Source organism: Lontra canadensis, unplaced genomic scaffold, assembly GCF_010015895.1.
Source record: "Lontra canadensis isolate GAN:19392208 unplaced genomic scaffold, GSC_riverotter_1.0 scaffold4, whole genome shotgun sequence".
NCBI classification, from domain to species: Eukaryota; Metazoa; Chordata; class Mammalia; order Carnivora; family Mustelidae; genus Lontra; species Lontra canadensis.
The window spans coordinates 13,247,790-13,275,223 of NW_022630998.1; the positions used below are offsets into that span (position 1 = coordinate 13,247,790).

Sequence of the window (27,434 nt, forward strand, 5' to 3'; positions counted from 1 at the left end):
TCATACATATAGTAAAACATGTTTTAAAGCAATAGCAATGAACATACTAAAACTAAATACAATTACATTCAACAAATCTCACAAACATAACATTAGTCAAAAGAAGTCAGGCAGAGTACATAAGATCCATCATCAAACTAAGGAGTATAGGAAATAAAGAACTTCTTCAACTGGTTAAGAGATATCTAAAATCTTGATAACAATCATCACAGTTAATAAATCATTGAAATATTAGTGTGGCCACCATTATTAAATCTACTCAATACCATATTGGACATTTGTCATCATTCATAGATATGACCATATCTATAGAAAATAGATATGATCTATTTTATATATATTATATATATTTATATAGATTATCATGGATAAATTATTAGAATTAATAACAGCATGTTAATAAGACTGTTATAAAATTTTCATACACAATTGAGTTAAAATTCACTATTCACTAAAACAAACAAAATGAAATTTAAATAAACCATGTATGATAGCATAAAAATATAAAGAACAAGGAATTAATGTGACAAAGAAGATACAAGACATAAAAACCCTTAATTTTACCAAAAAGATACAAAAACAGCTAAATAAATTCAGAGCTATATCAACTCCTTGGACTAGAGGATCTACTACTGTAAGTTTATTGCCCTCAAAATTGATCTGCAGAATTTATGTAATCTCAACCAAAATCCCAAAAAGTTCTCTTTGGAACATTACTTTTTACTTTAGTTTGAGAATAAAGAAGCATTTATTTTTTTATTTTATTTTTTGGGGGAAAGGGGCAAAGAGAGAATCTTAAGCAGCCTCCACAACCAGCCTAGAGCCGGACTTGGGCTCACTCTCACAACCTTAAGCTCATGACCTGAGCTGAAATCAAGAATCAGATGCTTAACTGACTGAGCCACCCATGGGCACTGTGAGTGAAGTGTTTAATAGCAACACTTCTATTCAACACCATGCTGGTCTAAGCCAGTAGCTCTTCATAAAAAACATATCCAATTGGCCAATAAACATATGAAAATTGCTAATCCTTACTGGTCATGAGGATAATGTAAAATTAAACCATGACAAGATATCACTGTATAGCCTTCAAAATGGCTACATTAAAAACAATGACCATACCAAGTGCTGACAAGAATATGGCAGTATCTTTAGAAAACTATTTGATTGTATTTTCTAAACTTGAACACATACACCCTATGACCTAGCAATTTTGCTCCTCAATGTATATCCAAAAGAAATGCATACATATGTTCACCAAAAGACTTGTACAAAAATGTTCATGAAAGAAACTTCATAGCTTGAAGTGGAAACAAATAAATGATCAAAGATGAAGAGATGAACACACTGTACTGTATTTATTTATCTTTACTGTTGCCATGTAATCCTACATGACAACAAAAATGAAGAACAGAATGGATAAATTTCATAGACATAATGAAAGAAAGAAGCCAAACCCACTCACGCTCCCCCAAAAGCGTGTATTTTGCGATTTATAAAAAGTTCAAAAATAGGCATAATTCAAACATGGTGCTAAAGTTCATAACAGTAGGTATCTTTGAGGAGAAGAAAGAGAGGTTGGATAGGGAGGGGGGACACAAGGGGGTCTTCTGGAATGATGATAATATGCTACGTATAACCTCCCTGGCTATTTTGTAATTGTGTTCATTCTGTAATACAACATTAAGCTAAATCATAAGTGTATGATTTATCAATATGAATTATAATTTAGTGATAAGTTTTAAATTGAATACATATTTAACTTTGTAAGGTTAGTGTAAGGATTAAAACAACAATAGTTTGTACCAAGTACTCATTAGCACAGTGTTTACCATGCACTAGTCCTCAAGTAATACAACAACCAAAACTATAGTTAAGCATTCTAAATAGTGGTCTTAAAAATACAAAAAATCTAAATAAAATATAAAAGTCTAGTATGCTTAGAAATGTCGTCTGCCCAAATCATACATAAAGAAATTTATATCATCTTGCTACTTGGTAGTTGAGGTAAGAATTGAAGTGCATTAACAGGAAATTCTTACAGAAATCTTATGGAAATCTAGAACTATAGTAACCAAATACTGCGAGTTTCATCTTTATTACCTCTCTTGAAGCTGGTCTATATCCATAGCCAGATGGTAAATTTTTGTCTTCTTCACATCCTTTAGCTCCTGGACTAAAATGTAATTCAACGTGAAAGCGCTCCTCCGAGGAAAGATCCTAAAAAATATTATAGAACATTTCCAAAATGAAAAACTACAGGCTACTTACTTACCTCTGATAATAACATACAAATCAAGAACTCTTGTTACCTTGTTAGGATCCTCATAAAGCATGATCACAATCTGAGTCATGTAATTGAGTTCATTGACAACATTTAAGTAATCCATAGCTCGTTTCCACTGTTCATCCTTTGATTCCTGAACAAAAGGTATATGGTAAGCATTTTTCTCATACCACTTTACTTGAAAGTCACTTTATTTTCATTATGGTAGTTTGTTTAATCCTGAGTTATACCACACAAACAAGGTAAATACGTATATATTCAACCTTTCAAAATAACTCAACTATACTTAAGTCTTGATAAATTACTTATGTTTCGCTAAAGTATTTTAAGAATCTCTTATCAGCAGTAATAGAAAATCTAATGGTAACTTTTTAAATAGCTTCTAGAAAGTAAAAATAAAAATCTCTGAAATACAAAAGCAACATTGTATTTTGAGGCTTAGTAAGGGGCAGTGAGTTGTTAAACTTAATTCCCAAAGTGTGGAATCACCCTTAATAATCAGAATACTATCCTATAAGAGTAGAGCTATTTTTCCCAGTATTATATAGTCAATGTATGTAATACATGCTTATCAGTAAATATGCCTCATTATACTGCAGTGGTATTTAAAATAATCAGCAGGAGGTAGTATATTTACAAGTTTGATTAATCTTATCATCTCTTTCATCACTCCTCCATCTTCATTTAGGTAATCATTGGTATTTAAACATATAATCATATAGCATCAGAACTGAAAGGAATCCTAGAGAAAATGTACTACAAGCATTCGAAGTAGAAAATTCTATTTGAAAGGGCAAAACTAGTCAAAGTACAAAGTCTACAGTCAATGCGCAATAGGGTCTACATCACAGATAACTTTCCTGCATTTCATATGTCATAAACTTTAGAAATAAATGCATACAACAATTTTTTGCATACAGTAAGAATATACAATATTTTAGACTTTAGAAGATTTCTATTGTTTTAAAAAATGAAATTTGACACACAAAAGCCTAAACTTACAAGACCACATGTTGATTACTTATTTAAAAAAAAACAACAAAATCCCAAACCAGCATGTATTCCTTTTCAAATTTAGACATTACACATCTCTGAGGAAGCATTCCCCTTTTGAAGTTTCTAGAAAAGTAAAGTTAAATATACATCATATAATTTGTATTCTTCCATGTGTACTTAGCATCATTTTAATAAATGGATATCCACACCTCTAAATGCTCTAATGCAAAGCCATTAGGGAAGCTACTCCCAACCTAAGCAACATTCCAGAGGAAAAAACTGAATCTGTGTTTGTTTGCACGTGTCTGCTTGTGTATTTGTGGTAGGAATATATGCAAAAATGTATCTGTGTTTTTTTCAAAATTGGTAAAGGAGAATATTAGCATAGCATTTGAGTTTCACTAAATGTGAGTTACTATAAATAATGAATTTAAATTAAATACTAAAAATTTTCAGTAGGTTAAAAAGATATATTAGAGTTTGTGATCCTATATTATTAATGAAAACACCATTTAATAATATCTAATTCAGTTAGAGTTTGTGATCCTATATTATTAATGAAAACACCATTTAATAATATCTAATTCAGTGTTTCAGTTATAGATTCTCCTAGGTCTAATCTAATGAACATATGAAATTAAATAATATTTAGTAGCATCTTCCTGAACACAATTAACATGTAAGAATCTATAAAATATCTTTTTTAAATTAAGTCTTATAAAATACATTCCCTGAAATCTTACTTACAATCATGTTACCTTAACAAACATCTTTTGAAAAAAATCCATTATGGAGAGCTAGATTTTACCCAGTTCACACTGAAAAAAAATCAAAAATTTCAAGTGGGGAGAGACTGAACAAGGTTTTAAGATACCTCTTATAGGGCCTTATAAAGGTGACATGAACTGCAATCATGAATTACAGTTCAAATAAATTAATTTTTTATATTAGAAAATGGGACATCATAATGATATTAAAGATCCTACATGCATTTACTAACATGAAAAATAATTTTTTTGAAATCCTGGAAGCAGATTTTTAAAAGGATGGAGTTGTTCAGCTTTTGTTTTAAAAATGTAGCTGAATGCAATATATACTCAACAAGCTCTAATTCTACTACCACTACCCTAGTCCAAGTTATACCTTTCTTCAGGTCACTGCAAGAGAGCTTCCAAACTGGTTTTCTCACATGTACTCCAGACTATCTGCTGTCCACACAGCAACCAAAGCCATTTACTTCCCTGCTTAAAAATGGTTTCCCAATCCCCTTAGGATCATCAAGGCATTTGCTCCCAAACCTATCTGTTGCCATTTAATCCACTGCTCACTAAAATGCTCCACAGGCTTATTCTATTGGCTCCTGTATCTTCCATGCTTCTTCCACCTTCTAAATAAGTGTAAGAGTCAAAAAGGAACCACATAGGAGACGTAGTTCTCCTCCCCCAAAACAAACAATTCCATCACTACTACTGGATAAATTAAGTTCCTTACTTGCTAATTAAGCATCTTTTTTTTTTTTTTACAATTTATTTTATTAAAGCTCAATAATGCATATATGCACGCAAGGGCTGTCACTTTGCAGTGACATAGAAGAACATAGGAATGAAAAATCTGATGAGAACAGAGGACTGAAATAATTTTAGTATAACTTTAATATTAACTATTCATCAAGGCTAATAATAAAATTAAGAATCAAGAGACTAACAGGGGCGCCTGGGTGGCTCAGTGGGTTAAAGCCTCTGCCTTCGGCTCAGGTCATGATCCCAGGGTCCTCGGATTGAGCCCCGCATCGGGCTCTCTGCTCAGCAGGGAGCCTGCTTCCTCCCTCTCTCTCTGCCTGCCTCTCTGCCTACTTGTGATGTCTGTCAAATAAATAAATAAATAAATAAGTAAAACATTAAAAAAGAGAGAGACTAACAAATCTTCATTATATATCTAAATGTCCTTTATTAAAAAGGTAAAACAAAACTGAATTTTCTTTTAAGAACCACTTTGTTAATAGATGTGTATAGATGTGTACACCAATACTTAGAGAAAATTGAAGGAAAAATTCTTATTTTTTGCAATTTTAGAGATGTATGAAAATATATCTCTGTTATAGAAAATATAATAGAGTGAAATTGTTTCTAGGTAATCTATAGTTTGGGTGTACTGAGAAACAAGATATTAAAATTTCTAAGTCTTTTGTACATTATCACTTTCACTGCCAATCCCTACAATGTCGTTTTGCAATTTCAAATACAAACTCCCTGGGAACCTTAGCTGTCATTTGTATATTGGCTTCCTAACTCTGCACATTTAACCCAAACCTCTATCCTCACATATGAACATACTCAAGCTGTCTAAACCTAAACTCATTACTTTTCCTTCTGAAGACCTGATCTTCCTCCCAAGTGTTACTTTTATCAGTGAATGGTAGGATCATCTACCAAATTACCTACATTAGAGATATGGGAATCTTTCTTGATTCTCTCTTCTTTCTCACTCTCCATATGTGTGAGCACTGGAAGGGTCCTGAGGAGAGTGTTAGTGAAAGCCTAACAGGCTGGAGGAGGTTGTTGGTGAGGGATTGTATAAAGGTAAGAAAAATGTTACTGGAAACTACAGGAAAATGAACTCCTGCTATGTAGTGGCATAAAGTATAGAAAACACTAGCCTGTAGACAGTGGAAAATAAATAAGAAGTATTTCTAATGAACTAGTTTTGGAGACTTTTAGGACAAGTGCTAAACATGTCACCAAGATTCTTCTCACTACCTGTGATAAACTAGGAGAGAGATAAGCTACAAGGAAATTGTCAATTATAAAGAAGCTTGCTGGGTCCAAAAATAAAACTGTTTCTCATTCACAGCATTTTCAGGTACCAAATGATGCTGTAATTAACAGACTTTCGAGAAGAAAGGAAGCACAAGACTGCCATAACGTAGTGCGATTATAAAAACACTTGCTAAGACCTCCAAAAGCTGTAATGAGGTGCTTCACATATCTTCCAAAGAAACGCACTTTCTCGGGATCCTAGGAGTATGTCTCTCACATGCTCAGTATTAAGCAATAAACGATTGCTGAGTGCCATCCCTTAGTAACCACATAGGGAACCCAAGGTAGAAAGGGCTATCCTTAAGAGATCTTTAGGTTTGATGGGTTTAATATAGTATATTCTAAATTATTCCATTTTGTTTTGTTTTTTTTAATTATACCACCTGAGCTAAAAATAAACATACCTTTGGAACCCCAAACTTCTCTGGGCAGGAAGCAGGTTGAAGAAAACTACTCAACTGCAAACATGAGCTACTTTTTATTTTAAAGGAAGGATGACCCAGATGAAGCAATCAAGAACCCAAATTATGAAGCCATGAGCCATTGAAAACAACTTCTTGGCAGTATGACAGAGCCTTAAATAAAGAATGGGCAACATGGGCCTGGGGAGCTTCGCTAAATTGCTATGGACCAGTAACTACAATGCACCTTCTGTTTTATCCTCTTTTGAAAAGTTCATCTACAGCAGTTATCTTATGCCTAATGCCTAACCCACCACTGTATGTTGGGTATTTGAAGGATAGATAATTGGTCTCTTCAGTTCATAGGTCTTTGAATTAATATCAAATGCTCTTGAGCATTCAGGAGTTGTGTCCAAGGAACCCCATCTATATCTGAACTTGACTTAGGTGAAGAAACCTGGGATGTCAAGTTTATGATGTAATAAAATAAGACAGGTAATATTGTATGAGAGATTAAGTGAATTTTGTAAATAGGAGAAACATGGATTGTGTATTCAACAGACAGATTGTGATGGATCCTATTTTCCAAAGATGGTCACCAAATGTATCTAATCCCAAGTACTCATCTTACAATGTGACAGTGACACTCTATGCATATAGTAATGTAGATCTATTTCCCCAACCCTTGAATTTGGATGAACCTCTATGACTGCCTCAACCCATTCAGGTCAGTAGAAGTGCCAGTATGTTACTGCATAAGCTAGATCATAAAAAAAGTCTTGCACATGCACCTTGTTCCAATACGAAACTCAATCCTGGAACTCAGCTACCATGTTTTGAGGAAGCAGGCAGGTCACACGGACAGGTCAGGTATAGGTATTCTAGTCGACAATCCCAGCTGAAGTTCTAGCTGACATACAGCATCAAGCACAAGATGTGAGAGGAAACCTTTAAGTTGATTCAAGCCCCTGCCACTGTCTAACTGCAACCTCATCAGAGACCCAAAGTGAAACTGCCTGAGTATATCACAGTCAATCCTTTAAACTATGGGAGATAAAAGTAAGTGTGGCTGTATTAAGCCAAATTTTGGTATGACTCACTACTAACAAGAGATGAGAGGCACAATATCCAACCAAACACTAAATTCTTTCTACCCCCTAAATAACTCAAATTCATCAGGTGCTTTTTATCTAATTACCACCAGCCTATAACATTACCTAAAATATTTTATGCAATTGTTTGCTTAAACTTCTCCAAAGGGAAGAGAACATGTCTTTATCCCCAACATCTAGCACAGTGCTTGGTATATAGTAGACCTTTGACAAATGATGGCAAATGATCAATTACTGAAATTGCACAGTAAAAAGTGGTACTAGTGATTTGATTACGAGTTCAAGGAACCATACTTGGTAGATTGGAATAGCTTATTCTACTTACATTGCATAAGGCACCATAGCGAAGAATAGAGAGCAAAGAATGTACATGACTTTCACTGGTAAAATATAACCTGGTACGGACATGACGTTCAGGAGACAGAACACCTCTGGAATACCTAAAGTTAGTAGCAGACAATGTTAGAACATAACCATCTAGTCAAACATTAAGTACTGAAATTATTTTGTAATGGAATTTAATCTTACTAGAAGTAAAAAACTATAATGAGTAAATCTATCCCTCTTCCAACCACAACTGAGGAGTTACCTTTGTAGATATTCCTCTAACATGAAGATTAACTAGAACTAACTGGGATCTCTGAGATTAGCCAAAAAAGAATTAATATTAGTTTGGGGCGGCTGGGTGGCTCAGTGGGTTAAAGCCTCTGCCTTCTGCCCAGGTCATGGTCTCAGGATCGAGCTCCACATCGGGCTCTCTGTTCAGCAGGGGGCCTGCTTCCTCCTCCCTCTCTGCCTGCCTCTCCATCTGCCTGCGATCTCTGTCAAATAAATAAAATCTTAAAAAAAAAAAAAAAAATAATATTAGTCAAATTCACTGTAAATAGGTCATTTTAGCTCCTCTAATAAAAATGACAAAGGTCGTAACCCTAAAGAAGCTCACAGATATTTATCCTGCTGAATGTACACACTGATGATCCCATATGAAAGATGACACATGTCCCCTTTCATCTCAGTTCTTCCTCAGTTTGGACCCCTAAAGAACCTTGGTTGGAAGTTAAATGTTAACAATACCTTGGTTATCCTTCTTTCCACAGTGCACTAAGTAACACATTCCTGATTTCTTCATAGGAACATTAGATTTGAATATGTAAAAACAGGTGCCTATAGATTTACAATACCAGTACAGTCTCTTACACAGGGTGGAGTTTATTTACAGTGTCATCATCTTGTGTCCTCTGGAGGTCTGAGCGAATTTTTCTAACTAGAGGAGTACAGTAGCCTTTGGCAATCTCCAGTTTTTCAGCTTTAGTTATACCATATTCCTGAGCAGAAAATAATATCATTATTAGAAAAAGGGTATAATGACAAAGCACTCTAGCAAATGCACTGCTTATTTAAAACATCCTAGGTAAGAGACAAATACCTTTATTAAGCTTCTTTTTTTGAACACTACAAATTTCTGAGTTTACATTTTTTGCAACTGCAAGTATACCATCTTAAAACTTCTAAGTATAATTGGAAAGGCTTTTTTTTGTAGAATGGAAAAAGCAAGTAATTTCTGAAGAGGGGAGGATGAATGAATGAATGTAACCTTAATTGACAGTAGTTCAACTCAATCATAAGGTTTTAAATGTAGAAACAATCCTAAAAGAAAGACGGACTAGGGGCGCCTGGGTGGCTCAGTGGGTTGGGCCGCTGCCTTTGGCTCAGGTCATGATCCCAGGGTCCTGGGATCGAGCCCCGCATCGGGCTCTCTGCTCCTCAGGGAGCCTGCCTCCACCTCTCTCTCTGCCTGCCTCTCTGCCTACTTGTGATCTCTGTCAAATAAATAAAAAAAAAAATCTTAAAAAAAAAAAAAAAGAAAGAAAGACGGACTAAGGACACAAACACTAGAGCACAGAAAAACAGTCAATAAACCTATGAAAAGAAATACAAATGAAACCATGAGATTTTGTTTATTCAAATGCCAAAGATTAAAAAGGCTAACAAATCACTTAAAAGCCTTTGGCTAATGCTTTGAAAGTGGTGAGCAAAAAAATGTAATGTAATCATCATATTTAATGACTTCAATAATAATTATGAGTTAATCAAATTTACAATGATTTTACAATATGAAGTGTTAAGAAAACATAATCATAATAATAATTCTAATAAAAATTACAGTTCAAAGAAACAGGTTAGAAAATGACCTGATGTATAAAGAGAAAAAGCTGTGATATGTGTGTAGATGGAAAAGAGGGAGAGGAAGAAAAGCCAAAAGTGGAAAGGGAGGGACAGAGACAGAAAGGAGAGTGCAGAGAGGAGGTGGGAATAGACAGACATACCCTCTCTTTCCAAGTTTATTCTAAGATAACCTGAATTTAAAGACTACTTCCTGCTATCAGATACTTCCCAAATAGCAAAAACTCTATATGGATAATAAAACTGAGAACTGTCAAGTAAAGAAAAGGCTGACTGATTACAGATGAAAGGCCCATGAAAATAGAAACTTCTTAGGTCCCTTTATCATAAACTAAAACTTGGTTGGTTCAACAGTCTTGCCAACATAGATCACTGTGAATGGAGTATGTAAAAAAGATATATATGTAATTGTGTATGTGTAAATAAAAGGAAAATACTGGAACTAAAAATCATTAGGTGAAATTTTTTTGTGTTGTTAGCAAGGTATGAAGAGACAGATGCTTTCCCAGTGTTTACCTGGAAAAAACTAGTAAAAGATTTCTGCAGCTACAAAAACAGTCTTGAGTATATGTAAAGACATGTGAAAAGAGAGTGAAAGAAATGAAGAGTCCAGATTCCCAAATACGAAAAATTGGTTATATAAGTAATTATCATACCATTACCCATTAGAAATAATGATGTACATATAGCTTTAACGATATGGAAAGAAGTTCTTGGTGCTAAGTGAAGGGGAAAAAATCAGGTAGTAAAAGAGTATGCTTTTTCTGGTTCCATTTGTGCAAAGAATATGTTTGTTACATGTATGAGAAAAATTGTATCTTTGTGAATTTAAGAGAAAAATCCTTTAAGAATTTTCTAAAACATTAAAATGTTTTCCTCTAATTGATAATATCACAGTGACTTCTACATTTTCTAATTTTACACATATATTAATTTTGTAATAAAGAAATTATTCCCTTTAACACACATACATGTTTTGTTCATCTGCCACCACCAAGAAGGATCAAATAATTAATTGTTAGATATCCCAGTTCTTGTGTGTAATTACAACATTTCTGCCATAGATAGAACTAATTAAAATACCAGATGAGGCTATCTGAAAGCTTATTATGTGGTTATATTTAATGAGAGTATCAATGGACTTTATATGGTAAATGCTATTATAAACAATTCTACTTCATAATCCATAAATAACTAAACAAATTGTCTTCAAACGTTCATAAATGTGATCCCAGTTAAGAGAACCTTAATACCAAATTTAGTCTTAAGAGGTTCTTATCTACTGACATAACATCATGACTATTTTTAAGCATCATTTTTAAGACAGAGCCTCTATTTGATGAAAATTGAGACTAGTTAAAAAGTGGAAAGTTAATTCTATCAAAAGAAAAATATTTATAATAATTAAATTAGTTTAATTTAAAAATAAATAAAAGTAATAAACTGCATTATATTTAAGCTTAGTTGTGATTAGAATTACATAATTCACACAGTGTAGATTTAAGTATTAATCAATTCAGGGGCGCCTGGGTGGCTCAGTGGATTAAGCTGCTGCCTCCGGCTCAGGTCATGATCTCAGGGTCCTGGGATTGAGCCCCACATCTGCCTCAGCATCCCTGCTGAGCAGAGAGCCTGCTTCCCCATCTCTCTCTGCCTGACTCTCTGCCTACTTGTGATCTCTCTCTCTGTCAAATAAATAAATAAAATCTTAAAAAAAAAAAAAGAATTAACCAATTCAATGTAAGGACAGAAATACATTTTTAGAGGCATAATACTTTGAGGTATACCAGTGCATATACCCATTCTTCTTGCAGACAGTGATGTTCTCAATCTAAATTAGCATATTCTAAACTAGTCAAAATTCTACGTTATTTGACTGAATCATCAAGTCTCTAAGCTTGAAATAGTCTTTATTTCCTTGAGAATTAAGTAAGCAAAATTTTCATTTTCTTTCCATTTTAAACTACAGTTTCATCATAATTACCATAAATACATTAATAACTTTTAGTTTGTTAAGTAACTGGAAATGCATGCATTTTGTCCATAGTTGTGGATTTAGGAAGGCTAACAAAGCAAAATAATATTTACTGGATTGAACTCAATACTCCATTAAAAAAGAAGAAATCCCAAGTTTCTGCCACAATAAGGAATATCAAACCAAAAAGTTAGGGAGGTAGACCCAAAGCTGTCCTCTACTCAAGTTATAATCTCAGAACTACAGAAAAGCATACTAAAAAAACCTCTGCTTTTAAAGTTATAACTTTTTCAAAATATAATTATAAATTTATCAAAAATAAAACAGATTCTTGTAAACTTGGGCAAAATGTTGTCTGAACAATCCAAAGATTTGGATAAGTAATTTATCCAAGAAAGAAATTTTGGAGATGTCTTCAAGTAAATTCTCAGACTGCTGAGATCTAACCTAACTGCATCCAAAGATGATTACTGTAATAAAGACTGAGAACAGTTGAGCATGACAAATTATTTTAAAAGATATATATGATGCTTTAAATCCCCAACCCATTCTCATTTTTACTGATTCTTAGTACTTTGAAAAATTCGTTGTAAATATTTAAGCTACAAGGAGATGGTAAGAAGTTTCTTCAGTGATTTAAGCAATACACCTAAAATACATAGATACATAGGAGAAATTAACATCTAAAACCCTATTAACACTTGAGTATCTTTTTAAGCCCAACTCTGAGAAACCAGCCTTTCATGCCCAATTCTAGAATGTTTAGTATACAGAACTGAGAGGCACGAGGTTACATAAGTCATGTAACAAAATAGACATGATTATGCTAACAAATCATTTGTGTAGTTAGCCACTGAGGAGCTAAGTTTAGATATACTGAAAGCCTACTCTGAAGAATGCATATAGCCACCCTAAATATTTAAGACTGCCTTATATTAACAGTTTACCTGTTAAAAAGCATACTTTTCGATAATCTTCACTGACGAAATGAGTATAACTAATACGCACTGAGCCTGGACTAATGTCAAAGCAATCCAAAACAATGAAAACTTCCAGTGCAAACTAATTATATGGTTAGCAGAATCAACAGCAACCATTCCGGGGCACCTGGGTGGCTCATTCAGTTAAGCCTCTGCCTTCAGCTCAGGTCATGATCTCAGGGTCCTAGGATTAAGCCCCACCTTGGGGTCCCTGCTTAGTGGGGAGTATGTTTCTTCCTTTCCTTCTGCCTCTCCCCCCTCTCCCCCCTTGCTGCCTCTCCCCCTCTCTCCCCATGTGCTCTCTTTCTCTCAAATGAATAAATAAAATCTTTTAAAATAAAACAAAACAAGCCAGCAATCATTCTTGGAATAGTTAATAAAAATTTGAATAAACTTTCTTTCTTGAATTTCAAAACAAAGATGACTCTGACTCAGTAACTTCAGTTATAATCAAACCAGTGTTAGCTCAATGACTGTCTATACATTGCAGCTAAAACTTGAGTTATGCAGAATTTAGTGTGTTCATTCTGATGATAATCTTAAAACATATTACCTGTCATAAAACTCTTTATTCTGTAAAATTAAATTTCTCTTTTGCATTTTTTTTTAAGATTTTTAAATCTATTTCAAAGAGAGAGAGAGAGAGTACATATGCCTGCAGGGAGGGGCAGGGGGAGGAGACAAGTCGACTCCCCACTGACAGATCCAAGAGTCCAACACGGAACTTGATCCCAGAACCCCGAGAGCATGACCTGAGTTAAATCCAGAGTTGGACGCTTCAAAGACTGAGCCACCCAGGTGCCCCTAAATTTCTCTTTTGCAGAATAAAAACGCTTCCATTTAGTAAAACAGATCATCAGATAACAATTCCTTGCTTGCTAAGTCAAACTTTAAGTTTCCTAAAAGGCCCAAAGATATATTCTTGATATGTGACGTATTTTTATCTTCTTTTTTAAGAATTCATTTTGCATATCACTGGATCATACAATATACTTAAGATTGTCTATATTATACATCTGACCAAGCAAGTAAGCAGTGTTCTCTCAGGCTGAAAGAATAAGCTAATCTTTAGCAGGTACACAAATAATTATAGGTAAGTTGTGTACTGTCTGAATTCCCAGTTTTGTAAGTTGTAGTTCTTCCTGAACTTTCTGTGAAAATTAAGGGACACTGATACTATTTTAACCATTTTCATATGTATTTTTAGGTAAGGCTACTTTTGTTCAGCATCTTCATATTTTTCAGGTATCCCATTTTTTCCTTCTATTTAACTTTGGTTCTTAGGTGGAATATCTGATCTACTCCAATCTCTTCTTTATAATATCCAAATAATCTTTTGTCATTGAGTAGAAAACAGGTCCCAAATTTAAGAAGAATTTAGAGGAGTACCAGGGTGACTCAGTCAGGGGTCTGACTCTGGATTTCAGCTCAGGGAATCTGGAACCATTTTCCATTATCATGTTCTGTATCTCACTTGTCTTGTCATTTGCCTCTTTATTATCAATCTGATTCTCTGCCTAATTGCATTTCAATTATTTGAATTCTGGCTACACCTTTATTTTTATTCTCCTATAAATGAAAAGACCCATGACTTGTACCCTTCCAATAATAACTTACACCTTGACCTCCAAATAATTTTTTCAAGGGGCACCTGGGTGGCAATTAAGCGTGAACTCTTGATTTTTGCTCGGGTCATGATCTCAGGGTCATGAGATGGAGCCCCATGTCAAGCTCTGCATTGGGTGTGAAGCCTGCTTAAGTTTCTCTCTCCCTCTGCCCCTCTCCTGTTCTCTCAAAAAAAAATTTTTTTTTCAAACTACTTGCACATATTTTTTATTTTTTTTCAAAACACTTACATATAGTACATAATATGGAAGTATGTGGGGAGTGGGAGAGAAAGGTAGTTGTGGCCCTATGTAAATTTTGCAAGTCTTTTTAATTTATATGCAAGTATTTTGAAAAAAAAATTTTTTTTATTGAATAATAAGTAGTAATTAAACTATTAAACTATCACTATAATTAAATTATTAGAAAATCAAGTAATGATTTAATACAATAAAAAGCTTAAAATATAAGTCCATAATTACTTAACTTTCCTTTTAAAAGTTACGGATTTTATAGAGAGATAAAAACCAACTATCTTTTTTCCAGTGACAGAAATTTTTTAAAAGAATCTAAAGAACCCTCTAAGAAAACTGATTTCTAGATTTACTTACCTGAGGGATAACAATATCTGCTAATGCTTTCGAAAGCCTGTATAATTCCATTGTATTTTCTAATTTCAAGGAACCATTATGCTGGACATCATATTTTATACAGTCATATATGTCGGGGATTTTACTAATGTCATATCTTCCATTCTTTGTTTTAAAGTCCTTCTCCAACTTGGACCATCTACGTAGCATAAGCTCTAATGTTTCACTGTGGTAAAGCTGAATATCTAAAACAACATAATGGATTTAGTATTATTAAACTTAGATTAAGGGAATATACTAAAATGTTGATATTTAGAAACTTTTAAAAGTTGATAATTAGAAACTTTTTTTAGCGTCAGACGTAAAACTATTAAGAAAGTAGGGGATGTTATCATAGTTATATACCATTTGCAAGCATTTATTTTGTAGACTTTCAAAGAGTAAATAATTGGCTTAGGACTTGGGTTAAAGAAAAGAACTTTATGTTACACACTTCAATAATCAGAAGAAAAAGAACAATTATAACAGACCTCTTTAAGACTATTTACAATTCTAAATTTTAAGTACCATTCTTTCTTACTAGATTCACAGAACTAACAACAGAATAGACACTCTTTAGCAGAAAGGAACCTTAGAAATTAAACAGTTCAAAGGATTTATTTTTACCAGGAAGGATTCTAGATTTCAAAGTTGCTCAAGTTATAACAAAGTTAATATCAGAGTTAGAGCCCAGATCATCTTCCCATGTTTGTTTCTGATAAGCTGCCTACTTGCCACTTAACTATATGACAGTGCTATGGGATTAATCAAATAATAATATTTTATTATTTTTTTCATGTTATCATAGAGAAAAGAAACTGTAACCTAGCCATTATTCTTTTGCTGGATGTATGTTCACTCAGACCTAGAATAGTATGAGGCTTAATTTAAGATTGATGTATCTTGTTTTAAAGTGTTTATTTAACTGGATAATAATTTTCATTAGTTTCATGTCCCAAGGAATACATAATATTTACCTGATGATTTGGGATCTTCCATTCGATGTCTGATTTGAGAAGTCAAACTTTGTATCAAGGAATAAACTTTATCACAGGTCTTAACGGGATTTTTAATTAAATGCATTGATTTAATTAGAGAAATGCTTCCAGATGGAGTAAGCTACAAATGAAGAAAGTAAAAATTTTACATCTAGTTATGCCTAATTATCCAAGAGAATAATACACAAAATTTTCCAATAGCTGGAGAATAATTCTGTATCATAAATTAAGATGACCCCCCAAAATATAGTAATAAGATCAAGAAGGAAGTAAAAATTTCAGAATTTTATGTTAAAAAATAGTAAAGATTAGTTATCATAAGATTACTCAGAGAAAATTTAGCAGAAGTACTCTAACTTACAATGAAATTTTATTCTAACTTACAGTGACAAATTGCTGACTCAGTATGGTTTTAATATAATGTATTATATATAATGTATATATAATGTAATATATTGCATATATTTACATGCAATAACCCTAAGACTCTATCACTATCATTATCTTTTTTCCAGATGCGTTTCTTAACAGAGGTTACATGACATGCCTAAGATCAAACCAATAGTAGGACAAGAGTGAGAGAAAAATAGGCGCCTGGGTGGCTCAGTGGATTAAAGCCTCTGCCTTCAGCTCGGGTCATGATCCCAGGATCCTGGGATTGAGTCCAGCATCGGGCTCTCTGCTCGGTGGGGAACCTGCTTCCCCCTCTTTCTCTGCCTGCCTCTCTGCCTACTTGTGATCTCTGTCTGTCAAATAAATAAATAAATAAATCTTTCAAAAAAAAAAAAAAAGGTGAGAAAAAAAAAAAGCGGGTGGTCTGGCTATAGAGCTTGTCCTCTTAATGACCATGCTAATGCTATTGTGATGAGATTTTCCTAAGTCAACAAAATCCGTTAGTGACAATATAGTTTCAAATTAGCTTTGATATTTAGCATGACAAGTTATTTTATCATTAGAAAGTTTCTTTAAAGTATGTAAATTGAATTTCACTTCTTTTTATTATAAACTAGTTCGTTTGGATCAATCTAACCATTGAAGAAAAGTAAGAATTCTGGGCTAACTTCTGTATTTCTGCTTTAAGGTATCTGAGAAATAGCATAGTAAGAAATTGTGGCAGCCGAACTCATAGGTCAGAGATCCAGAGAATGATCCTGGCATTTAGGTCTATTTTTGTACCAGAGACATTTATTGAGTCTGAATAGATAGCAGAGAGGTGGAATAGAGCTTTAATAGTCTTATTAGGTTAAGGCGACCGAAGTGAAGTACAGTGTTCCCAAAAGTAGAACTCTGGCAAACTACACATTTAAGGTTTGAAAAAGTAAAGATGAATCAGAAGCAAACCAATCCATGAACAAAATGCAGACCAGGTTCAAGTCAACTATTGGCTCTGAAAAGATCTGTTCTGAAATTGGATTAAGGCAATCCTAGATTGTTGTACTGACAGGTACATGGCAGGAACAAATTAAGAAAGCCATATAGGAAGATGATAATATAATCTTAAGCTAACTGTATTTCCACAAACAAATATGCATCCATTACTCAAGATAGTCAGGCACAAAAAAAAAAAAAAAGACAGGCACAAAAGAAAACAGGACAGTATGAATGCCAATAAGCATAATACACAACAGAAACAGAACCAAAGAGACTCTAGGTATTAGATTTATTAAAAACTAAAAAATGAGGAAAACACTAATTTGTAAAGATACATGCACCTTATATCTACCACAGCATTATTTAAAATAGCCAAATAATGGAAGCAGTCCAAGTATATACATATAGATGACCAGATAAAGGTGTGGTGTGTACAAACACACACAAACACACACACACACACACACACACACACACATACACACGAATATTATTCAACATGAAAAAGAATAAGATCTTGCCATTTGCAACATGGATAGATCTAAGGAGTATCGTGTTAAGTGAAATAAGTCAGAGAAAGACAAACACCATATGATTTCACTCCTATGTGGAATTTAAGAGACAAAACAAATGAAGAAAAAAGGGACAACCAAAACAACCACTCTTAACTGAAGAGAACAAATTGATGGTTACCAGAGGGGAGGTAGGTGGAAGATGGGTGAAATAGTGATGGGGACTAAGACGACACTTAATCATGATGAGTACTGAGTAATGTGTAGAATGGTTGAATCTCTATATTGTAAACCTGAAACTAATAAAACACTGTTAATTATATTGGAATTAAGAAAGAAAACAAAGAGTAAAAAATTAAACACCTGAAAAATGAGGAAACTTCCTGTGTTCAAAAAGATAAAAGAAAACACTAAAAATAAAAAACTGCAAATGACTGAAAAGTGACATATTCAATATTAAAATAGCAAAAAGAAATTTTAGAATTAAAAAATACACTGGCTAAATTAAAAGCACATAAAATACAGCCAAAGGCAGATTTAGTAAATTGGAAGACTGGTGAGAAAATTTTATCCATAATAAAGCAGAGACCAAAGGATGAAAAAAAAATTTTTTTAAAGGATAAGAGAAGAGAAATTTCTAACAAACATGTATTTAGAGACCCAGAAGAAGGTAAGAAATGCTACATTAAAGACAAAAATCAAAACCAGAAAAACAACTTCGCAAAACTGAAGCCACAGATACAAGAATCCTAATCAACTACTAGCAGGATAAGTTAAAAAAAAAAAAAAAAAAATCTAGGGGTGCCTGGGTGGCTCAGTGGGTTAAAGCCTCTGCCTTCAGCTCCGGTCATGATCTCAGGGTCCTGGGACTGAGCTCCACATCTGGCTCTCTGCTCAGCGGGGAGCCTGCTTTTCCTTCTTGCTCTGCCTGCCTCTTTGCCTACCTCTGATCTCTGTCAAATAAATAAAAATTTTTTAAAAAATCTTAAAAAAAAAAAAAAAAACAATCTACATCTAAACATGTAACAGAATAACTGCTGAAAATCAAAGGCAAAAATGTTAAAAGTGGCCAGAAGGAGTTACTGAAGAATAAAAAATTAATTAATTAATTAATTAATTTTTATAAAGATTATCTTCAAAGGTATAACAGTAAGATCAACAACTGACTTCGTAAGGGAAATACTAGAAGCTACAAGATGGTCTAACAGTATCTTCAGCGCAATGAAAGAAAATAAATTTTATCCTGGAACTCTATACCTAGTGAAAATATCCTATAGAGTCAAGTTGAGGGGCGCCTGAGTGCCTCAGCTGGTTAAGCATTCATCTCTTGATTTCGGCTCAGGTCATGATCTCAGGGTTGTGAGATTGAGCCTCACGTCAGACCCTGCTGCTGGGCATGGAGCCTGCTTAGGATTCTTCCTCTTCCTCTGCCCTTCCCTTACCCTCCCTTTAGAAAGAAAAAAAAAAAAAGTAAAGTTGAAATAAAAACATCTTCAAACAGAAAAGAATTCACCACCAGTAGACTGATACTAACAGAATTAATATAGTTGTTCAGACAGAGGGAAAATGGTCTTAAATGGAAACTATAGACTTTCAAAAGAATAAAAGGTAATTTAAAGGGCAAAGGAGAGGCGCCTGGGTGGCTCAGTCAGTTAAGCCCGCAACTCAATTTCAGCTCTGTTCTTGATCTCAGGGTCTTAAGTTCAAGCCCCTCCACACCGAGCATGGAGCCTACTAAAACAAAACATAACAAAACAAAACAAAAAAAACAAAAAAGGGCAAATTAATGGATAAATCTAAATAAAAACTCCTTGCATAAAAGAATAACAAAATGACATTGTACAGTTTAAAATACACAAAATTAAACAATATTAAGAGCATACAAGTTACAGGTAGGCAAATGTTACAAGGATTTTAAGGCTTGTTGCTAAATGTATGGTCTCAGGAGTAGGCACTGACACGAACTGGAAGCTTATTAGAAAGCTGAATCGTAGTCTCCATCCCAGATAGGACGAATAAGAATATGCATTTTTAATAAGACTTCAGATGATTATTATGCAAGTTAACGTTTGCATAGTATTTTTCTAGAATCTGTGCATTGTCCAGAGTAAGAGCACCATATATGTAAACATTTGACTTTAAGAAGTTATAGAAGCGGGGCGCCTAGGTGGCTCAATGGATTAAGCCTCTGCTTTCAGCTCAGGTCATGATCTCAGGATCCTGGGATGGAGCCCCACATCGGGCTCTCTGTTCTGCAGGGAGCCTGCTTCTCCCTCTTTCTCTGCCTGCCTCTCTGTCTACTTGTGATCTCTCTCTCTGTCAAATAAATAAATAAAATCTTAAAAAAAAAAAAAAAGAAGTCATAGAAGCCTATTGTTATCTCTGGGGTAATGACAAAACAAAAAACAAAATCAAATATAATTTTTAATCTAACAAATAAGTAAGTAAAAAGTACCAATTTCAACAAAGGAAGAGAGAAAAATTAAGGCAGTATAAATGTAAAGCCCTTGAAAATATAGTGGATTCATATCTAAATTTGCCAATAATTTATATTGTAAATAAAAATGCCCTAAATATTTTCATAATACATTTTTAAAAATCCAGCTATATGCAGATTACAATAGATATATCTAAAAATGTAATTTAAAAAAAACATAATTTCACAAAGACTTAAAGTGAAAAGATAAAAAAGATACACAATGCAAGACCAAGTAAGAGGGGAAAAACTGTTGTTGCTTATATTAACCTCAAATGTTGAGGCAAAAAGTACTGGTGGAGATATATCATTTCTAAATTTGTGTCTGTCCAACAACATGTCATCAAATATGTAAAGCAAAGATTAAGAAAACTACAAAGACAAGGAAAATCCACAGTTAGGGAAATGTTCACACACAACAACAACAACAACAACAACAACAACAAACAAAAAAATTCAGGAAGAATTCTTGTTTTTACTAAAATGATATAAAGTTTAACTCAAAATGACATAGGTTTGGAAATTTTGAAAAACAAACAAAAAAACAAAACCCTCTGAATAATCTATGATCAAAGAAGAAAAATCAAAGGAAATTAGAAAATATCCCAAACCACACAAACCTCAAAATTTATGCATGCAGTGATAAAGAGAAATTTATAGCCTAAAGTCTGTATTTTAGAAAAGACTGAACATTCATGAGTTAATAAGCACACAGCTAGTGACATGAGTTTACGGAAAGAGAAGGAATATAATATTAAACAAAAATTAATCAAATGGAAAATAAGTACATAATAAAGAGGACCAACAAATCAAAGATATTTCTTAGAAAGGACTAGTAAAGTATATCAACCAGTCCAACTGATCAAGAGAAAAAAAGACAGTACAATGTTATGAAACAGAAAAGGACATCTCTACAGATCCTGCAGACATCACAAAGAATTTAAAAAGGATATGATAAACTTCTATAAGAATGTAATTTAATACTGACACAAAATATAGTAACTGAAAATTAGTAAGTACTCTGGAATCCATAATTACAATGATTACATGATTTCCCACAAAGAAAATCTCCATAGGATTTACTAGTAAATTTTACCAAATATTTAATTAAAGATATGTACACAAACTCTTTCCCCAAAATAGGACACCTTAACAAATTTTAGGGGATTAATATAATTCTGATATTGAAAGCAGACCAAGACATAAGAACAAAAATGTGAAGGTCAGTCTAACTTAAACACAGATGTAAAACTCTTACCCAAAAATAGCAAACCCAAACTAGGGATATATATTAACAACAACAATAACAAAATACATACATACACATATACATATAAAAGTTGAGTTTATTCTAGGAACCACGATAGCTTTGATATCCCCCCAAAATCAAATGATACAAGAGACAAAAAGAAAATAATGATAAAATTCACCAACTTTTCATTTAACAAAACAGGAACAAAATGGAATTTCCTTATTTTGAAAAAGAATAGCTATTTAAAAATCTATAGAAAACATATTTAATGGACAAGTGTTAAAAGCTATCTTTGAGAACATGGACAAGATATACCACTTTTATTTAATACTGTTTTTAAGCTAGTTACTGAAGATAAGAAAAAATAAATAAATAAAATCAGAAAGGAAGAAAAAAACCTATATGCTTTTAAAGGATAAAGAAAAATCTACCAATAAATTATTAAAGTAATAAATGAGTTCAATAAGGTTGATGCATACAAAGTCAACGTTAGCTATTTTTATGTAACAACAGAGAATAAAATTTTTAGAGGTACTATTTACAACAGCATTAAAAATATATTAAAAGAAATACATTTTCAGAAACTACAGATGTGATCCATGTAAACCAATACTGCAACAGGATTTTTGACAGGATATTTTTAAATTTACATGGAAATGCAAGAAAAGCCAAAAAAAAAAAAACTTGAAGAAGGGACCTTGTAGTACTTGGGAGATCAAGAAAAGAATATAGTATAGAAAAAGATCATGTATATATATTATAAAGATGGTACCACAAAGTAGAGGGGAAAGGACAGTCTTTCAGGATGTGGTACTGAAGTATCTGGGATGTATAAACAGCTGGGTAAAAATCAATTTCGACATCCTATAGCACACAGAAACGTCAAGTTTAGCCAGATTATAGATAAATGTGAAGGGCAAAACAATAAAGCTTACAGAAGGTCATACATAAGACTATTTTATGACCTCTAATTAGAAAAAGATATTAGGGGGCGCCTGGGTGGCTCAGTGGGTTAAGCGCTGCCTTCGGCTCAGGTCATGATCTCAGGGTCCTGGGATCAAGCCCCGCATCGGGCTCTCTGCTCAGCAAGGAGCCTGCTTCCTCCTCTCTCTCTGCCTGCCTCTCTGCCTGCTTATGATCTCTGTCTGTCAAATAAATAAATAAAATCTTTAAAAAAAAAAAGAAAGAAAGAAAAGAAAAAGATATTAGAAGCAATACATTAAAATGCACTGACCACAAAGGGGAATGGGAGATACCAGCATCCAGTTATTGAATGAGCAAGTCATGGGGATAAACGGCAGAGCACAGGGAATATAGTCAATGATATTTTAGTAATGTTGTACGGTGATAGATGGTGGCTACACTTGTGGCGAGCATTGCACAACATACACTCTTGTCTAATCACTAATCAACTAATCAACTCATTATGTGTTTTATACCTGATACTAATGAAACAATGTGTGTCATTATACCTCAATAATTAAAAAAAAAAGATATTAGACTACACTAAAAAAATGGACTGACCATAAAGGAAAAAATTAAACTTGGAATTCATGAAAAATGAGAACCTCTGCTTATTGAAAGACATCATAAAGGCTCAGAGTAGGTGGTAGGATTTAGAATACATATTAAAAGAGCTCATATTCAAAATAACTTAAGAACTTCTACCACTCACTAGGAAAAAAACAGACAAGCAGTAGAAAAAAGGACAAGAGACTTGAAGAGAAGGCCTCAGGAAAGGATAGCTAAACGGTCAAAAGATACTAAAACCATACTGAGCTACTATTACACATCCACCTTCAGGACGGTCAAAACTGAACAGTCTGAGAATACCAAGAATAGAGACTATGTAGAATAATGATTATTTTCATGGACTTCTGGTGGAAGTGTAAATTGGCTCAATAATGGCTTTGGAAAACAGTTTGACATTATCTACTAATATTGAAACAGAAGCGTACGGTGGGTCATAACAATTCCAATCTTAGAATACACCAAGAGAATGTATGCTCATATGCACTAGGAGATGCACAATGACCGTCTCAGCAGTATTAATCATAAGAGCACAAGACTGTAACGATGATACAAAGTACATATAAATTATAGTATACTCATAGAATAAAACACAGGTCATCAAACTATGGCCTACAGGCCAAATGTGGCCTGTGGCATAGCCCATGAGCAAAGAACGGTTTTTACATTTTTTAAAGGGGGTTAAAAAACAAAAAGAATATGCAACAAGAGACCAAAGTGACCCACAAAGCCTAAAATTTACTATCTGGTCTCTCACAGAAAAAGTTTGCCAATCCCTAAAATAAAATACTACATAGAAGTGATTACTGGTTAACTGTGGAAATTCTCAAAAATATGGATGAACGTCATAAACACGGTATTGAGCAAAAGAAGCCAAACATAAAAGAAAATCTACTCTATTGTATGAAGCTTAGAAAACAGCCAAAACTGAGACCATAGCAATTAGGGATACATACTTATCCAAGTAAGTTTCTTGATATGAGAAGATTTTAAAAAAGAGCAATAGAAAGTAAGGATAGTAATTATTTCTAGGAGATTGGGAAGGAGCTACAATTGAGGAGGGGCACACAGGGATCAGAGGTGTCCCAATGTTCTATTTCTGTATCTGGATGGTGGCTATATGAGTATTTGCTTTCTAATACAACAGACTCTAAGTTTATGTTTTATATACTTTTCTGTACATGCATAATATTTCACAATGTAAAAGAGTTTGTTTAGACCCACCTTTTCATAGTCTTCAGCTGTAAAATCTCTATCTTTCTGAAGTATTTCATGAAGTCTTGCTTTCACACGTTGCTGACAACTGCTCAAAGAGTCACTGTCACTATCCAAAAGACCATTCATATTTGCACTTTTTACCATCTGAACAAGAATGGGTGTAAGCTCTCCTTCTAGAGCTAAGAGCCCCTACACATATTGAATAAAGCCAATACAGATTTTAAAATTAGTATGCAAATTAATAGAAAGCATTTTAATAATTATTTTGTTACATGCTGAATTTCACAAGGCATAGGCTAACTATGTGCAATAAATGAACTGTTAATAATATAGCCCATCACCATTTCAGGGCCTGAGTTTGAAATTTCAAATGTAGAATTTTTAAACATTGCCTTAGCAAAAATCTTTTAAAATGTAATATTAGATGACATTCCTAGTAATTCTAAAAAACATTTATACCTTTGCAAAAGCAGCTGCAGTCATCTGTACTCGTCCCTCATCAGAGGCATATATTTTGAGGTCATGTCGATAGGTACTATGTAATCTAAGTAAACCACAACCAGGAAATCCTGCATAATCTCCTGAAAATAAATACTCAAATCACTTAAGCTATATTTTTGTCTCACTATATTTCTACAAATATTTAGTAACATCACAAAATAAATGAAGATTTGAAAACATAATGCATAGATTTAACCAAATTAAAGAAACGACAAGATTTACCTTGACCTCCAGGATACATACACCTGAAAGCTCTTCCAAGTTCTTCAGCCTGGACCCTGCCTGCAGGAGTTAGTTCTCCTCCCCATTTTAGAACCAAAAGTAAGGATGGTTCTTCTCTTCGGCTGTCTAAGACACATGTGAATGGATAGAGGTAAATGTCAAGTTTGTTTCTTTTAAAGAGACATATTACTGAGATTAATTTTTTCTTTGTTCTCTCTTCTGCAGTGAAATATAACTTTTATCTAAATTATCTTGTTCCTTTGAACATACCTATCTGTAGGTTTTTGTTTCTTTCAGGAACACTCTTTGCTCCTTCAGTTAAAATCTTACTCAAATTTCAAAATCTCTTCCATACTTTACAAAGAAGGCTCTTTCTCAGTTTTCTGAAAGAAGTATTGCTTCTACCTTCCCTGCTATCATAGTGACAGGACACCAATAAGATTTGCCCAATATATTTAATTTAGTTGTGCTAGCGATGTTAGATTAAGAGCTCCCTGACCATAAAGCTCCCTTATATTTGTCTTTATATCAAAAGTCTCACATAAAAGGTAATGCTACCTGAAGTGAAGATGTATACATTTTTATGATGAGAAATTAATGATCTGCATAATTTTAGGAAGACATGAGATGAGAAAACCTAAAATTTATTATAATTTAAGTTTATGAATGATATATAATAAAATGTAGCCAAGAGCAATTTTTTAAATTTGGAATTGTACAATCTCTTTATGTTCCTTACCAAAGATTTTTCTCAGATATTAGGGGAAGTTCCACAAGCAAATGAGTTTCTATACTTAATTCATCTGCCCTTTATCATGTCCTAAGATCTGTATTGGGCTACAGAAACAAAGGTAATTTTAAAATAAGCAATAGGGGGCACCTCGGTGGCTCAGTCAGTCTGGCATCCGCCTTCAGCTCAGGTCATGATCCCAGGGTTCTGGGATCCAGGCCCCTCGTTGGGCTCTTTGCTCAGTGGAGAGCCTGCTTCTTCCTCTCCCTCTGCCACCCCCCTGCTCTTACACTTTCTCTGTCTCTCTCAAATAAATGAATAAAATCTTTTTAAAAAATAAATTAATTAAAATAAATAAATTTTTAAAATAAAAATAAGCAATAGAAGTGCTAAAAAACTTAATGTTGATTCATTAAAAGTGATAGAAATCAACCTTTGTCTTGGGATTAGATAGTAGTTGTGTTTATTACATAGGCCAATATTAATTTATGGAAGGAAAATTAATTAACAGACTTTTTCAATCACAGTTATTTACTGAATGTTTTTTATCACAAACATTAAATAAAAGAAATTAATCTGTATTGCTATTAATCACAAGTGTGACAAAACAGCAACATGTCAAATTTTAAAAATAAATTTATTAAAGATCAACATAATCAAACTTGTGCTTTCATTTAAGATAATCATTACTTCAATTTATGCTACTATAAAGAATGACACTGAGAATATTCCCAAAGATCAATCTTTCCCTGAATATCTAACCACTTCCTTGGGATCGATTCTTCTTATTTTTCCCCAAGATTTTATTTATTTATGTGAGAGAGAGAGCATGAGACAGAAGAAGGTCAGAGGGAGAAGCCGACTCCCTGTGGAGCTGGGAACCTGAGGCAGGACTTGATCCAGACACTCTAGAATCATGAGTTGAGCCAAAGGCAGTTGCTTAACCAACCAAGCCACCCAGGCGCCCAAGATTCTTCTAAGTAGAATTAAGATCAACGCATATGAACATTTTCTGAAGTTTCTAATATATACTGCCAAATAACTTTTCAAAGAGTATGTCAATTTATACTCCAATCAATAGACTGAAATATACTCACACTGTTTTCTCATTAATATCCTTTATCACCAATTTGACAAAGAATAAGAAAACACTTTGCAAGTGTGATAGGCAAAAGTAGTTACTACTATTATTATCATTATTTTTTGGGCATCTATACTCCTCTATGAAATGGCTTTTCTAACTCCTGCCCATTTTTCTTTTAAAAGGTAAATGAATTTATGGAGTTTTACGCTGACTGCTTTTAGAGACTGACCTTCTTTAAATGCTTATTCTGACTCTTTCAGTGGAGGAAAACAGCTATATCAGAAACATTTTTATTATGTACTTTTTTAGTTTTCTTGTACTTTTTGAGCTTTCTTCCTGTATACTCTGTCCTCTTTTACGAAAAGAGGAAGAAAGGGATCCATTAAGTAACATGTAGTCATAAATAAACTTTCTGAAACAATCCCAGAGTAAAAAGGAAGTCCAAAGCAGTTTCCAAAACAATAAAATCTATCCTTAAAGGATCAAGAATAAAATCTATCCTTTACTTAAAATATAGTTAGGGAAAGTAAGAGGGAAAGTTAACAAAACTCTACT

At 33.5% G+C, this 27,434-nt stretch overlaps 1 protein-coding gene across 18 annotated transcripts in view; it reads right to left on the minus strand.

The window, feature by feature from the left end:
• Window positions 1–27,434, minus strand: part of PPIP5K2 (diphosphoinositol pentakisphosphate kinase 2) — a 77,573-nt gene that overhangs the window by 23,729 nt on the left and 26,410 nt on the right. For 14 of the 18 annotated variants that reach the window (XM_032845461.1, XM_032845437.1, XM_032845396.1 and 11 more), the window contains 9 exons: window positions 25,066–25,191; window positions 24,802–24,923; window positions 24,349–24,531; window positions 15,963–16,104; window positions 14,968–15,191; window positions 8,810–8,937; window positions 7,938–8,052; window positions 2,313–2,420; window positions 2,104–2,220 (listed from right to left, as the gene is read on the minus strand). In XM_032845461.1, the coding sequence (XP_032701352.1) occupies window positions 2,104–2,220; window positions 2,313–2,420; window positions 7,938–8,052; window positions 8,810–8,937; window positions 14,968–15,191; window positions 15,963–16,104; window positions 24,349–24,531; window positions 24,802–24,923; window positions 25,066–25,191 (1,265 nt within the window). The remainder of the gene's footprint in view (window positions 1–2,103; window positions 2,221–2,312; window positions 2,421–7,937; window positions 8,053–8,809; window positions 8,938–14,967; window positions 15,192–15,962; window positions 16,105–24,348; window positions 24,532–24,801; window positions 24,924–25,065; window positions 25,192–27,434) is intronic. The other 4 variants (XM_032845428.1, XM_032845502.1, XM_032845451.1 and 1 more) reach the window with 1 other exon arrangement.